Here is a 14,310-nt window from a genome sequence, read left to right on the forward strand (position 1 = left end):
TAAGCCTTCGCACACACAAAAAAAACAGCATTACCACCGCCGTCCTTTAGATGGCGCTAAACCTACCACCAATCCGTTCATTTACATGTGTTGAGTAGGTCTCTCCTCGCCAGTCTCTCCTGACGCACCTCACATTTCAACAGGTTGGTCATTTCCTCTCTAAACATCTGAACTTTACGACTTTATCTGTCTGTTCTGCGTGAACCCATTAATACTATCGACATCGTGCCAACACTATTATTGTCTTTTGCTTTTTTTTCAATTGCTCCTGCTGTTTTCCTGCTTCCTGTTCATTTCCGTCGCTCTCTCAGATATTGATCACTGTTGTTTGCGGCCGTTCTGAGGTAAAAGTAGTTTAGACAAACTGCAGCACTTACACACTAGAATGGATCTGCTCAATACAGTGGGAGAAAGTTCTATACCAGTACTGCTTTTTTAATCTTGAACTACATTTATTAATGCTGTATTCTCATATTTTAGTTGGCTATTAGAAGTGTTGCACATGAAAGATGAATATCATGCCACTGCACTTTGGCCTCCATGCGTAAAACCAACCTTTACTCCAGTCTGGCATCAAGTGCGGTTCTATTATATCATACTTGATGCCTGGTTTACAGGGCAGAGGGCTGCAGGGTAGATTTTCTCAAGTCAACTCAGGAGCAAAGGTCTGTTTGTCCTGTGGCTAAAGATTTACACCCCCTGCCAGCCCGGGTTCGTGCATGACTGTGCATAGATGCAACTCTCCAGAGTGCAGCCCTGCAGACCTGGACCCAGGAACTGAGTAAACTGTGTCAGTGAGTGAAGGACACATCATCTCTGTGTGTGGCCTCATCTGACAAAGTCTAGTTTGATCATTATCAGTAACACAGTTGTCCAACTCAAGAAATCAAATCTAATCAGGCCTGTCGTGCAAAGTAGCAATAGAATAAGACACAACAACACAGCATGATCAGTAAGATAAATAGATCAAACAATAAAAAATAAGGTCATAGAATATAAAATATAATAAAACCTAGCAGACAGATTTAATTAAAAAATTGTGCAGAACGTGGAAATTAAAGCAGTGAATTCTGTGAATACAAACTCAGATTAAGAAAAAACCTTTGACAATTAAAATTTTGTGCATGAGTCACACGGTCAAATGTTCCTGGGTAATGTTAAGATTCCTCAGTTTGTGCCCAACAAGCAGCGCTCACAAGACCACACTCTGACAGAGATGTTGTTAGGAGGCGACTTACACAGTGAGTGAGCTGATAGCTAAGAAGGTGAACCTGCTACGACATCAAAATATGCAGTTTTTTTGTGATCAACATTTTTTATTTTAAAATGATCAAGACAACTCAAACACACACACAATTTCAAACAACTGCAGTGACGAACACATGGTACAAAATAAAATCCCCAAAAGATATTGTACAATATAGTACTGGTGAAGAGAAAATACGAGGCAAATACTCCCAAGTAAATTACAGTTCACAGTAGATCAATATAGAGAAAGAAAAGGACAGAAATCTGATTAGAGCAACCACTTGATTTATCTTACTGTGACTACTGGTCTGGGTCTGACGTCATCAGACGTGCAAAGATCTGTGAGGGGTTTGTCCTCCTTTTGATGGAGGCACTAAAAGATGCAGCAATGCTGGACCATGCGGCACAGAAACCATATAATACATGAGATCATTGAACTGCAAAGCAACGACCAGCCCAAAGCTTCAGTACAGCAAGCTCCTGCTCAAGCTCAGACTGCACATACGTATGTGTCTTGAGGATTTTCCCATTTGGACGAGAAATGCTCTGAAGTTTCAATCTCTGTTTGAAACTTTTACCTACGATGGCAGTTCTTGACTGAACGTTTGTATTTGCAAAGCTTATTCACAACGACTGATTGAGTATCATCATCTCTACCATCTGACATCAGGCGCCTCATTTTGAGCCATTACATTAGGGAGGTAAGTTTGATAAATGTGTCCTTCAATAATTTAGTATGGCCCTAGAAGGATGTTATGAAAATTTAAATCGTCCCTAAAAGGAAAAACGGCTCCCCACCCCTTACATAGAATAATATTTAATCTAACCAAGAAAAGTAACATTCTCTAATATGTCTATCTCTTTAAAGGGTTTACTGTTTCATCTGTAACTATAATCAATATTTAATAAACCATTTTATACATCAGTTTTTAAGATATTAAAATAAATAAATACATTTTGTTCAACCAACATTCCCAAACCAGAAGATATTCAGTTTCATATCAGTATTATTATATTATGTTTGTATCATTATTAAAACAACAAATACCACCATTGAAGAGAAATATATTTACAATATTAAAATTTTTTGTAAAAAAGGAATACACGTTTCAAAAGTTCAGTTGATAGGATTAAGATTAAAATTGCATCATCTGCAACAAAGGCAAGTGTCACTTTGTACTGTAGTGGCCCACACCCTGATAGTTCTGGGTCAATGAGTCTATTGACATAAAGTTTTTCCATTTTTAGCATCCCCCTGTCCCAGTTAGGCCCAAACTACACCAACTCAGCATATTCACCCGTCTGTTGCAAGCAGTGGCGTCGCTCCACGAGGTGCGAGTGGGAGGAGACAAGGGGGCAGCCGACGGGTCAGAGGGTGGAAATGAGTGAAAGAGGCTGAATTAGACTTGTGACACCAGAGGATGACAAGTGCAAAACGTGAGCGCAGGAAAGGATAAAGGCAGAGGAGGAGAATTAAAGAGTAAAAATATCCAAGACATCCTACAACAAAGTGATAGAGGAGGAACTGGGAAGTGGATTTGGATCATTGAAGGTTTACTCAACATGGGTAAGTGGACCAAGGATGTTTTTGTATTGAGGGGTGCAGAGTTACAACAAATTTGTATTAATTAACAAAAAAAAAAACTTAATTTATAAGCATTGTTAAGAATCCCTGATTTACACAACTTTATACTCATTTGAACTGAGCTTTGTGCAAGGCTCATTTTTTGTGGCAGTTGGTTCCTATGTCGTTATCAAAAGAAGTAGTAAGGTTTGATATTTTACCGTTAAATCCTAAACTTTATTATAAATAGATATGAATAAAAGAAAATACAACTAAATATGTAGAACGTGAATTAAGAAAGTAAAATGTCCACATAAATGCAAATTTCTTTCTGCATTGTTTATATTATAAATTAAACTTTTTATACCCACAACGCCGACACCAGTATATCTGTGAAAAGCTCATATCACATATTAGCACATCACCTATTTGTGGCCGGCCGATATATCGATCAAAAACATTTTCCAGTAGCAGTGACTCAGCAAAAATAATTAAAAATTGATTCCATCATGAACTGTACAATAGTTGATCTTCACGAGGAGGTCAGATACTGCTCCGCGGTGTCATTTGTCTCATGCTTTTAAACTTGCAGTTTAACAATAGTCTGCCCTCTTACCTTTTGGGTTCATTGATTGAATGGACACACGCACTGACCTCTCTTCATGTACGAATGTGACCGACTGCAGTCAGTTTATTCCTGGCATATATTTTGGCCACACACATCACCTGGCTGACCTTTCTTATCAGTCGTAAAGGCCGTGCATTGACTGTTATTTTGCAACATCTGTGTCTTTGACCTGCTTTATTTATCTGCCTTCCAGGAAAAGAAGGCAGGTACCTGTGTGCGTGTGTGTGTGTGTGTTTTCATGCATGCACCCTGGGATGTGTCAGAGGAGGATCTCAGTGGGACACGTAATGATGTGTGCAGCAGTGCGGCAGAACTGGGTCACAGGGAGGTGTAGAGAGAGAGAGAGAGAGAGAAAAAGGCACAAAGAGAAAGAGGGAGAAAATACTGACAGATATTAAATGTTCACGTTATCCTGCAAAATCCCCAGTCACAGTTTCACGTTCCCTTAGGTTTCGTCTGCAGAGAGTTGTGGAACAAGCGGGAGGTCGACAAATTTAAAACATGACACCAGACATTAGGTTAACAAGAAACAGGGTCACAACTAACTGATTGACAGAAACCTCCCTTGACAGATTCCTTCTTTTCTTCCTCCCTTCCTCTCTCCCTTCTTCTTTGTCCTCACCTCTTGGCTCCCGTGGTGCTGTTAGCATCAACCTTTGTATGTCAGGCTCCCCTCTCTGGTCTTTACTCTCTCCTCCCCTGTGGTGGCAGAAATGGCAGGCTAGACTGACGGTGACATCTTTTTAAATGGATGCCATTATGCTGCCACAAAGGACTCAGCCAGGTACCACAGTGCTTTGCACGAGAGACACCTGGTCTGTGAGATTTTAAGTAGAAATGGTGACTGGTGGAGTTGTTAGGGTGACGTAATGATGTGTGTAATGAGTATGGAATGTAGAGTAATAAAAGGCATTTCAAACTGGTATTATTTGAAGAGGTGACCAAATGCCAGTTTTGTTAACATAAGATGAGATAAGATTGTTGTTTATTAGTCTCACAATGTGGAAATTTGCCATTTGCGTTGAAATGAAAATGCAGAACTCATCGTAAACATTGGAACAGGTTAGTTTACTGTAAATGTTAAGAATCCTAAGCCGAGAGCAGTTCCAGCGTGTAGGTGATGTCGTGTGGAAGCTGAGGCACGAATCTTCTGAATCCAGGAGGCAGACGAGGAAAAACTGAGCGTGTGTCAGAAAGATCTTAGATACAAGGAGCAGGGATTTGAGGCAGAAAGAGAACAGTTAAATTACCAGGTAGAACTCAAACACGAGGAAAATACGCAGAACTGGATTATTGTACGGTTTGTAGCACGTGGATACAGTGAATGAACCGAGTGAGAGAGAGGGACAGGGTCTTCATACAGCTGGTGTCAGACAGACATGGACAAAGACAAACTGGGGACATGAGCATCGTCAAGGTGACGATGCTCATGAGGAAATGGAGGGAGATGCTGCCTCAGTGTTTAACAGGTTGCTGTCACATGAAAACTCTTTTCAGTCTTTTTATTTGGGAGGCTCCTGTCTACTTGTCATTTGCTCACAGAGACTCTTTCAGGATGGAAAAGAACACGTAGCTCCTGCACAAACACACAACAACACAACACACAGTCAGATCTTCTCCTCTGAGAATACAAGATGTCTCTGTTTCCTTGATTCATTCAGACGGAGAGCGTGTTTCATGAAACCGTGTGTGAAGCTGAATCGTGTCTGAATCATTTCAGGTTTTATTCTACATTATATTACAAGACTGCGGGTATGGAGATCATGTATTTTGATTCGCTGCAAATATAAGTACAAAACCATATGTGGCATTAATGTCAGGCTTCCTGTCTATTTTTTTAAATACAGTTTTATTACAGTGTTTTTTCAGATTTTGTCAGATTATACATTTTAATGACGCATCCACATTGTAGTTAGGTCACGTAAATATGTTGTGTTTTTGTCTTTGTGTGCAAATATTATATTATTACCTCTGACAAGCTGTATGTACTTCTAGTCTTATTTGAGGCCTCCGCTCTGACTGTAGATTTAAACACTGTTGCTGTTACCTGCTATTTATTTTTTTATCTTTGCTCTTCCTGCCTAACACATGGAGGTGTTGTTCTCCATCTCCATCATTCGCTCGTAAATGAATGACACTCGTATTTGTGTGTGAGGCGTTTAGCTCATGCGTGCTCACAGGTGGAGCTGGCACTTTCCCCCGGCCGTCTCCGCTCTGCTGACCACGTTTCTCTGTCACTGCAGCTCGCATCAGGCGCTACGCAGAGGCGATGACACTGTCGGACTCTTTCATCCAACGCCAGCAGCTGGACGCCAGAATGGCTGACACCTTCCTGGAGCATCTCTGTCTGCTGGACATCGACCAGGAGCCAATCACAGCGCGCAACACCAGCATCGTCTGCACTATCGGTGAGTGTGACAAGCAGCTGCAGACGGCAAGTCTCAGTCTCAAGTTGGTTTTCTGGCAACTGCTGTACGTCACCGCTGGTTCCCTGTCAGTCTGCCAGCTCCTGTGTGTGAGAGGCCCTCGGTGTGTTGGCTGGGTCTGGTTCTTGGCTGTGGGGCGACCCCTCAGCTCTCTCTGCTTTTCTGCTGCCTAAAAATAGAGAAAATAATAAGAAGGAAACAAACAAACAGCGTTTTATATCCCCAGAGCTGCGGTTCTCCAGATAGTGGCTTTCATTCACCAACAATCAATGTATTCTTTGATTAATCTGCTTATTAATTTCTTGGCTCATGAAATATCAGGGAAATATGAAGAAATGGTCAAAACGGCCTGTCTAGATTTTCCGGGACAAGCTCAAATTCATTAATTAAAAAAAACAAATTTTCACATTTGAGAATTTGGAAAGGAGCGATTTTCAGTTTTGACGTTAAATCACCATCATCTCGTTCCTCCTCTTCATTTCAGGTCCTGCGTCACGATCAGTCGCCAAACTGCAGGAGATGGTCAAAGCAGGGATGAACATCGCTCGTCTGAATTTCTCTCATGGATCACATGAAGTACGTCCTTCAGATGTGCCCATTGTCACAAAACAGAACGTACACACACACACACACACACACACACACACACACACACACACACACACACACACACACACACACACACGCACACGCATTCATTCCTTCATTAATTCACGTCATGATCCTTTGTGTGTCTCCCTACTTCTCTCTGTCAGTACCATGGTGGAACCATCAAAAACATCAGAGAGGCGGTGGAGACGCTCACCTCTGACCCCTTGTACTACCGGCCGGTTGCCATCGCTTTGGATACGAAGGGTCCAGAGATCCGCACTGGATTAGTGAAAGGGGTGAGCGCGTCATGCTTCATCCATCAAACAGTCTAAGAGGAATCAAGCAGTGACGTGGAAGAGCTGCAGCAAATTTACACAATCCTTTATACCAATTTTTTGGCCTGAACTGGAAATTCTTGGCATAAGCTTGTTTTCTTTCCTGGCTGTGCTGCTGTTGCACGTCGCCTGCTGAACAAATAACTCCAAGCTGTTGGAAACCGCTGAATGTCTCGTTAAGCTTTGACGTGTGAGCTGCTCACTGACTCTGGCTTATTACATCTCTGCTTAAGTAGCAGCTCATACATAATCAATCATAAGCTGAGAATGTTACATTAATCTTTTAAAATGTATTTTTAAAAAAGTAGAAGCACATTTTTCTGTCACACATCACAAACCCTGATGTGTCATGTTATTTCCTTCCTGCTTTAGCATGTGACATTTTGACAGTGACAATGTTGATAGGTAGATGACAGGATGATAACAATACTAAATTTATGATAAAAAAAACAAGCACACATAACCAGTCACTTTAAATCCAAGCACAATACATTTTTGTGATAATTTTAACGTCATGGAGCAAAAACTCATCATCACTGTCACAGAAAATACTTGATATGAATTACTGGAACTATTCAGACACAAACACGCCAGCTTGTTGAAGAAGTTGGAAGGTTTCCATCCTGCACTACTGACATGTTGATAGGATTCTTTAAAGAAAGCCTGAACTTGCACCACCAGTTCCATTTCTTTGTGGTGAGGTACTCATGAAAAACAGCCTCTACAGGTTTGTGAAGACCTGTGTGTTGACATAAAAATACTATTTAATGTTCTACTTAAAATTTTGCCCCACGAGTGCCGCTTTCTTTAAAAATGCATCAAGAGAGAGAGAGACAATAATGTTTTTTCTTTCTTTTATTTCCAATGTGTGTTTGTTCTGTGTGTGTGTGTTTGAACAGAAAGTGGAGGAGGAGGTGGTGCTGCAGAAGGGCAGCACTGTTCGTGTGGTGACATCAGAGAGTGACAAAGACAAAACAGATGGAAAGATTGTCTGGGTGGACTATCCCAGCCTCCCCAAGGTCGTCAAGAAAGGAGGAACGATTTACATTGACGACGGCCTCATCGGACTCAAAGTCACAGAAATAGGTGAAGAAGCTCAAAGCACCATCTCATCTCTGTGTTGAAATATCGCCTCCTTACAAATTGTTTCAACTATTTTTTACCTTCGATTTTCTTTGTTATATAATTCTATACTACTATTCATTCTCTTCGCCTTGTTATCTATATGAAGTCCTGCTTTCCAATGCACATAATGATCAGCCCTGTCTTTCATTGTGAAGGAAATCTTTCTCATTAAAGGAAACCTTGCTCTGCTGAATAACCCATTCATGGTTCCCTTGGAGTCGTCCAACCCTCTGCATTATGTCCTGCGAGATGAAACGATTCTCTAATTACTTCGATATTTTAAGTGTAACCTAGAGTTCAGTCAGCTGACGCACTTTCCAGAGAAATGGCTTTTCTTTGTCCTCAGTTCAGGGTTTGACTTGATATTGGATTCTTAATTATGGCCACTTTTATTTTTTAGCTTGTTTTTGAGATATAACGTGATGGATTCCAATCTCTAAGGTTTGTTTTAAGTGACCTTTTATTTTTCTTTGACTGGTCCATGATTACAGGACCTGACTGGGTGGACACGGTGGTGGAGGCTAGCGGGCTGCTCTGCAGTCGCAAAGGCGTCAACCTCCCAGACTGCGACCTGATCGGCCTGCAGGCGGTCAGCGAGCGGGACAGGGCCGACCTGAGGTTCGGGGTGTCCCAGGGAGTGGACATGGTGTTTGCCAGCTTCATACGCTCGGCCCAGGACGTCAAGGATGTACGTCAGGTTCTTGGGGCACATGGACGAGAAATCAAAGTGATCAGCAAGGTTGAGAGCCGGCAGGGCGTCCAGAAGTGAGTCACGTAAAAAAAACGGTTCTTATTTAACACCATTTAGGCGCAGTTTATTTTGAGCGATACAGTTGCTAAAGGCAGTGAATATTTTCTAATGAGGCTGTGACAGGACTTATAAATCCAGCGCTGAGGGCGATCTGCCCCTGCTGTAGTCGGCCTGCTGTCAGTGATGGATGTGCATTTGTCAACTCTGGATGTTACACATTTATGATGAGCAAACTGTGTGGCTGTCTCTGAGTTATAACCCCCTGACACAATTCATGTTACCGCTCTCTCAGCTCCATCATTCATCTCTGTCTTTCTCCTGCTGCTCGTCGGCCTCTGACAATGTGTAAATACAGATTTTAATTTAAATGAGACAGTTTTTAGGATGATAAAGGATAATATATATAATATTTTACTTATTTATGATTCTTTGTGTTGACATGTCATTTTAAATCTCTTGCATCTGTATTTCTTCTTAAACTTGCATCCTCATCACAGCTGGATGTGGATTTCGTCCATATATTTTTGATTTAGATCAGAATGTACAATCGTCTATGTTTGTAGAATTCAGAGATAAAATCCTGTTTTTGCAGGTCGAGACCTGAATTTGAATGTTTCCTGGATAACAAGGTGCTGTCATTGTTTTTATCCTCCTCTACCTCTGCTTCCTCGTCCCTGCCAACTCCTCTGTTTCTGCTCTTTTTCAACTCCCTTTTCTTTTTTCTTTTCACTCAATCCCCCACCACCTCATCTCCCTTAATCTGTCCGTCAGTTTCGAGGAGATCCTGGCTGCGAGCGACGGCGTGATGGTTGCCAGGGGCGACCTGGGGATCGAGATCCCGGCGGAGAAAGTCTTCATTGCCCAGAAGATGATGATTGGGCGCTGCAACTCTGCCGGCAAGCCTGTCATCTGTGCCACGCAGGTCAGCGCCGCACACAAACACACCCACACAGAAATGGATGCCGACGTGATAAAATATGCAGATTTGGACTCGAACTCCGGCGTTCGAGAATGAAATGTCAAGAGAGTTCGCGTAAACTAACATTAAAACCTAACAGGCGCACATTAACCTTACTCTCCTGCATAATGTGCTCACACAAACACACGCTCACTTGTCCTATAAATTCATCCTCAAACACACACACAGAAACACACACACACGTTTCCTGTCTTTTGTTACCCTTCTCTTGTTATACACACACGCACGCACAAACGCTCACACGCACACGCACGGATGCATATTCCTGCAGCCATGTTGAGTCACAGCGCTATATCTTGTTTATGCTACAGCTCTTGACTCAGAGTGACAGCGTTATAGCAGGTTTTTGCTACTAGAGACCTGAGCCCACAAACAACACCCCCAAACACACACACACTAATCAGCATTAGATGCAGCTTCTCGACTATTTAAAAATGCCGTCTCTCAGGCGATGCTGCGAGCTATCTCCTTTCCCATCCGTCTGCCTTGCTTATTGACTCACAATACCGAGTCTCCGGAATGCCAATAATGATAATGCCAATAGTGATACTCAGCCAGCCTCAATCTAAATGATCCCTCATTTCTCTTCCCCTGATGTCCATCCATCCACAGAGCCATTAGCCCCTACCGTCATTCTCTCCCTAAAGCCGGTATGCCTCATGTCACTTTCTCATCTCAGACAAGAAAATGGTGTCATAAAATACAAAGTGGCTTATTTCTGATGGATTGACTGATCACATCCTTTTGTAGTGCCTGATGGAGACATTTTGGTTGTGGTTAAGAGACATAACGTGAAGCTAATGTGTTTCGTGTTTGTGTGTGCGGTTGTGTGTGTGCAGATGCTGGAGAGCATGGTGGCCCACCCACGGCCAACTAGAGCAGAGGGCAGTGACGTCGCCAACGCCGTGCTGGACGGAGCCGACTGTGTAATGTTATCTGGGGAGACGGCCAAGGGACTGTTTCCTGTGGAGGCAGTCGCAATGATGCACTCGGTGTGTGTTGCTGTGTGTGTGTGTGTGTGTGTGTGTGTGTGTGTGTGTGTGTGTGTGTGTGCGCACGATGTCCATTCTGTTAAATCTGACTTGGTGCCCTCAGATAACTCTCTCTCCATCCTCTGTCTCCCCCCCACGGCCTCACTCTCTGTCTCTCAGATCTGCAGGGAGGCAGAGGCAGCCATTTTCCACCAGCAGCTCTTTGAGGAGTTGCGTCGCCTCACTCCGCTCTCTTCTGATCCCACAGAGGTCACAGCCATCGGAGCTGTAGAGTCCTCCTTCAAATGCTGTGCCGGGGCCATCATAGTCCTCACCATCAGTGGCAGGTGTGTACTGTGTAACAATGGTGTCGCCAGGCAAGAATGTCCGCACCGCACAATTCTTCACTGACATGTTTTTTCAACTGATACAACTGAAGGTCCGTTCCTTTGGGTTCTATGAAGATTCCCCGGCAATCCAGGTCATATCATCTAAGAAAAGTGGATTAGAATATAGATATTACTATATTATATTATATTATTGTAGATATATGTTTCTCTGCTCATCCAAGAGGCTTCTTTTCCAATTCTAAACTAATGAATTTTGCCCACAATTGCCTCTAAAGCTCACTAGTTAAATGCAATTACATGAGGGTTATTTGAGTATTTGTGCTAAACTAAGATAAATTCAGCTAAACTGAGTTGCTGCTGACTGTAGCTTTATATTTATGAGAGTGGTATCAAATATTCTCATTTGACTTTGTGACAAAGCAGATACTTGTATTTCTGTGATTTCTTTGTTATTGCAAATAAATTAAATGTATGGTACAGTACAGTTTGGTTATATACAGTTAGGATTAAGAGACTAAAACACTTGGTTCAAGTTGTGGAAAAGTTATGTTTACAAATAATAAAAAGGTGAATATATCTTCCACATGCTGCTTTGTGCTTTGGGTCTGCAAATTGATGCTGGACACGAATTGTGAGGAATCACAGTTAAGACTTAGACTTTAGACTAAAACATCAAAATTGCATTAATGAATGTAGACACTTCCATACAGCACGTAACATGTTGCCATGTTTTAAACTGTCGACCAAGTGCAGTCGTTGTCCTTGTGGCCAGCGAGTGACCTTGACAGAGAGTTTATCAGCGGCACATGGACGATAGGAGCCTCAGTCAAAAACAGTTTCAGTGTGACCATCCCTCATAGAGTACAGTTCAGATACCTAGAATATCTGTAATATATTGTGACCAAGTTTTCTGGACATTTTCCAGAGTTTGTGTCAGGTCTTGACTTAAGAAGAACTCAATCTATTCTGGAAACTCTGGCACTTGACATGAGTTTTTCCTTTTATTCTGTGTGTCACCCATCCATAGAAACATTGCTCAAGTGTGTCAGCGTTGATAATTCTTTTTCCCTCCTCATCACTCTCTCCTCCTGGTCTGTGCAGATCGGCACACCTCCTGTCCAGGTACAGACCTCGCTGTCCCATCATCGCCGTCACCAGAAGCCCTCAGGTACCGTCTGCTCCTTTGGACTCAACAGCATAACTTCATTTGTGTTGACTACCGTTGTGTTTGTCCTGCCAGAAACATGACCACACTGTTAATCACACTTTTCAAAGCAGAAGAATATGTGATAGTCACTATTTACTGTCACTGACTGTTGCTGTGAATTGTGACAGTGCTAAAGATGCCAGATTGGCTTTGCAGAGAGAGAATGTTTATGAGAGATACTTAACTGGAGCATATTTCTGTTTTATGGAGCTCATTCTGGAACAGTTGTTTTAAAACATGAGCCTCATTTAAAGTAGGTCATGGTTACCTGTGATTTTAAATCATGTGGGGATAATCCACATGAGAACCCACCCTCACACGTCTTAGACGCTCCACATGGAGGTCAGGGGTCAGAGTCAGATTCAGAGCAGCACATCTGGACCTGGCCCAGGAGCGGACTGCCACTGGTGCAGGAGCTCGACCCTGTGACCCTACTTATGATGACCGCCATAATTTATCAAGTCAAAGTGTCGTCGATGTGTTTTGAATGATGTTAATGAACAGATAGGAAACTAAATGTTTAAAATGCAAACGTATCTCTTCATGAAAAGTAGTAATACAACTTTTATTTGCTCTACCTTTATACTGGCACACACATTATTCATCACTGGTAAAAAAATAACGAGATTATAACAATTTATTTAAACTCTAATAATATTTTTGTGTAACATGTTTATAAATTAAATTACCTCGGGCAATTTTTCCAATGAACCCAATGTCCTTGGCCTGAATGTGTAATTAGAGGAAAAGTCATAAGATCATTGAGATCAAAAGCGTTTATCCCCTTCGATAGAATGAGCATGTATCACCATAAAGTCTTGATTACGGCAATGTTCCATTGATGTGATCTATGCTGACATGGACTAGTGCAGGATCGGTATTAACTTGACTATCCCCAATCGACTTTACATTTACCAACAAGCTACTTATTATGTTCGCATCAGTCGTCGCTCCGTTCTTTTTTCCAAGGTTTTATGTTGGTAGGCGATGTCTTGCCAGACAATTGATTGTGAATATAAATAATTTGATTGATTGATTGATTGATTACAAGTATGGAAAGTAATATTTAAATTTAGCCAAAGAAATGTGAATAAAATGACATTTGGTCGAGCGCATTCCCAAACCAATCGTCACATTTAAGAAAGTAAAAATGAAAAGGTTCTGCCCCTTTGTCCACATACTTGATGCCAAAATGTACTGCTGTCCTGCAGCTGTAATACTAATTCATACATTATTCCCTAGGAAATTGCTGAAAATTTCCCCAAAAACTAAATCGCCAAATCTCGCAATGTTAACTAAATTGATTTTTAAAGAATTCCTGGATCTGCCCCAAACATTAATGAGGTGTTTCTTGGCCCATGTCCCATCCTTCCACTACGTTTTGTGTGAATACATTCAATCCTCATTTCTTCAGGTGGCCCGACAGTCCCAGCTGCTGAGAGGAGTGTTTCCCGTCCTCTTCCACCCTCTGCCTGCTCCTGTCTGGGCCGACGACGTAGACGACAGGGTCAACTTTGGCATGGACATCGGTCAGTGTGTGTGTGTGTGTGTGTGTGTGTGTGTGTGTGTGTGTGTGTGTGTGTGTGTGTGTGCGTGTGCGCATGTGTCAGATTTTTTGTGATCCTCTCTTACTCACACCTCTCTGTTTCCCTCTACCCCCCTCCACAGGTAAAGCAAGAGGCTTCTTCAAACCCGGCGACATGGTGATCGTGGTGACGGGCTGGATCCCGGGCTCCGGTCACACTAACATCATGAGGGCCGTCAGCGCCCAGTAACAACCTGACGGGACCTGGACTCTCTCACTTCTCTGACTCAGAGCCTCTGTAAGACCGTCCCTATGATGTTGATGAAAACCAGAGAACCACCATTGAAAATCATGACAGAAACATCACTGTTACTTCACCCAAAGTGTATTTTAAGGAAACATTTGCCACAGAAACTGACCTCATGAAGGGTGAATTTGTGTATAGTGTGTTTTAAAAGCAATGACTCCCTCTTAATAAAGCTTGAACCATCATTTCAACACCTTGTTCATGTCCTGAATGAAGCTAATTGAGCTATCCAGCTTTTTTTTCCTTTCAATCTCCTTTATTCATGAGAGTGGTGTTGAAGTGAACGTGAATATTGTCTCTTTG

The 14,310-nt window shown here is 42.2% G+C and overlaps 1 protein-coding gene across 2 annotated transcripts; it reads left to right on the top strand.

Moving 5' to 3' along the window:
* The first annotated feature begins 55 nt into the window (after nucleotides 1-55).
* On the top strand, nucleotides 56-14,203 carry pklr (pyruvate kinase L/R). Of its 2 annotated transcripts, none has more exons than XM_035163334.2 (12): nucleotides 56-143; nucleotides 5,684-5,848; nucleotides 6,351-6,442; nucleotides 6,622-6,753; nucleotides 7,692-7,878; nucleotides 8,409-8,682; nucleotides 9,440-9,590; nucleotides 10,487-10,639; nucleotides 10,799-10,965; nucleotides 12,070-12,136; nucleotides 13,590-13,704; nucleotides 13,844-14,203. In XM_035163334.2, the coding sequence occupies exons 2-12, from the start codon at nucleotides 5,710-5,712 to the stop codon at nucleotides 13,948-13,950; spliced, it is 1,584 nt and encodes a 527-aa protein (XP_035019225.1). In that variant the 5' UTR covers nucleotides 56-143; nucleotides 5,684-5,709; the 3' UTR covers nucleotides 13,951-14,203. The 2 variants fall into 2 exon arrangements, with proteins under 2 accessions (XP_035019225.1, XP_035019224.1); XM_035163333.2 differs by lacking the exon at nucleotides 56-143 and adding an exon at nucleotides 2,610-2,815.
* The last annotated feature ends 107 nt before the right edge of the window (nucleotides 14,204-14,310 follow it).

This window comes from Hippoglossus stenolepis, chromosome 8 (genome assembly GCF_022539355.2).
Source record: "Hippoglossus stenolepis isolate QCI-W04-F060 chromosome 8, HSTE1.2, whole genome shotgun sequence".
Classification (NCBI taxonomy): Eukaryota; Metazoa; Chordata; class Actinopteri; order Pleuronectiformes; family Pleuronectidae; genus Hippoglossus; species Hippoglossus stenolepis.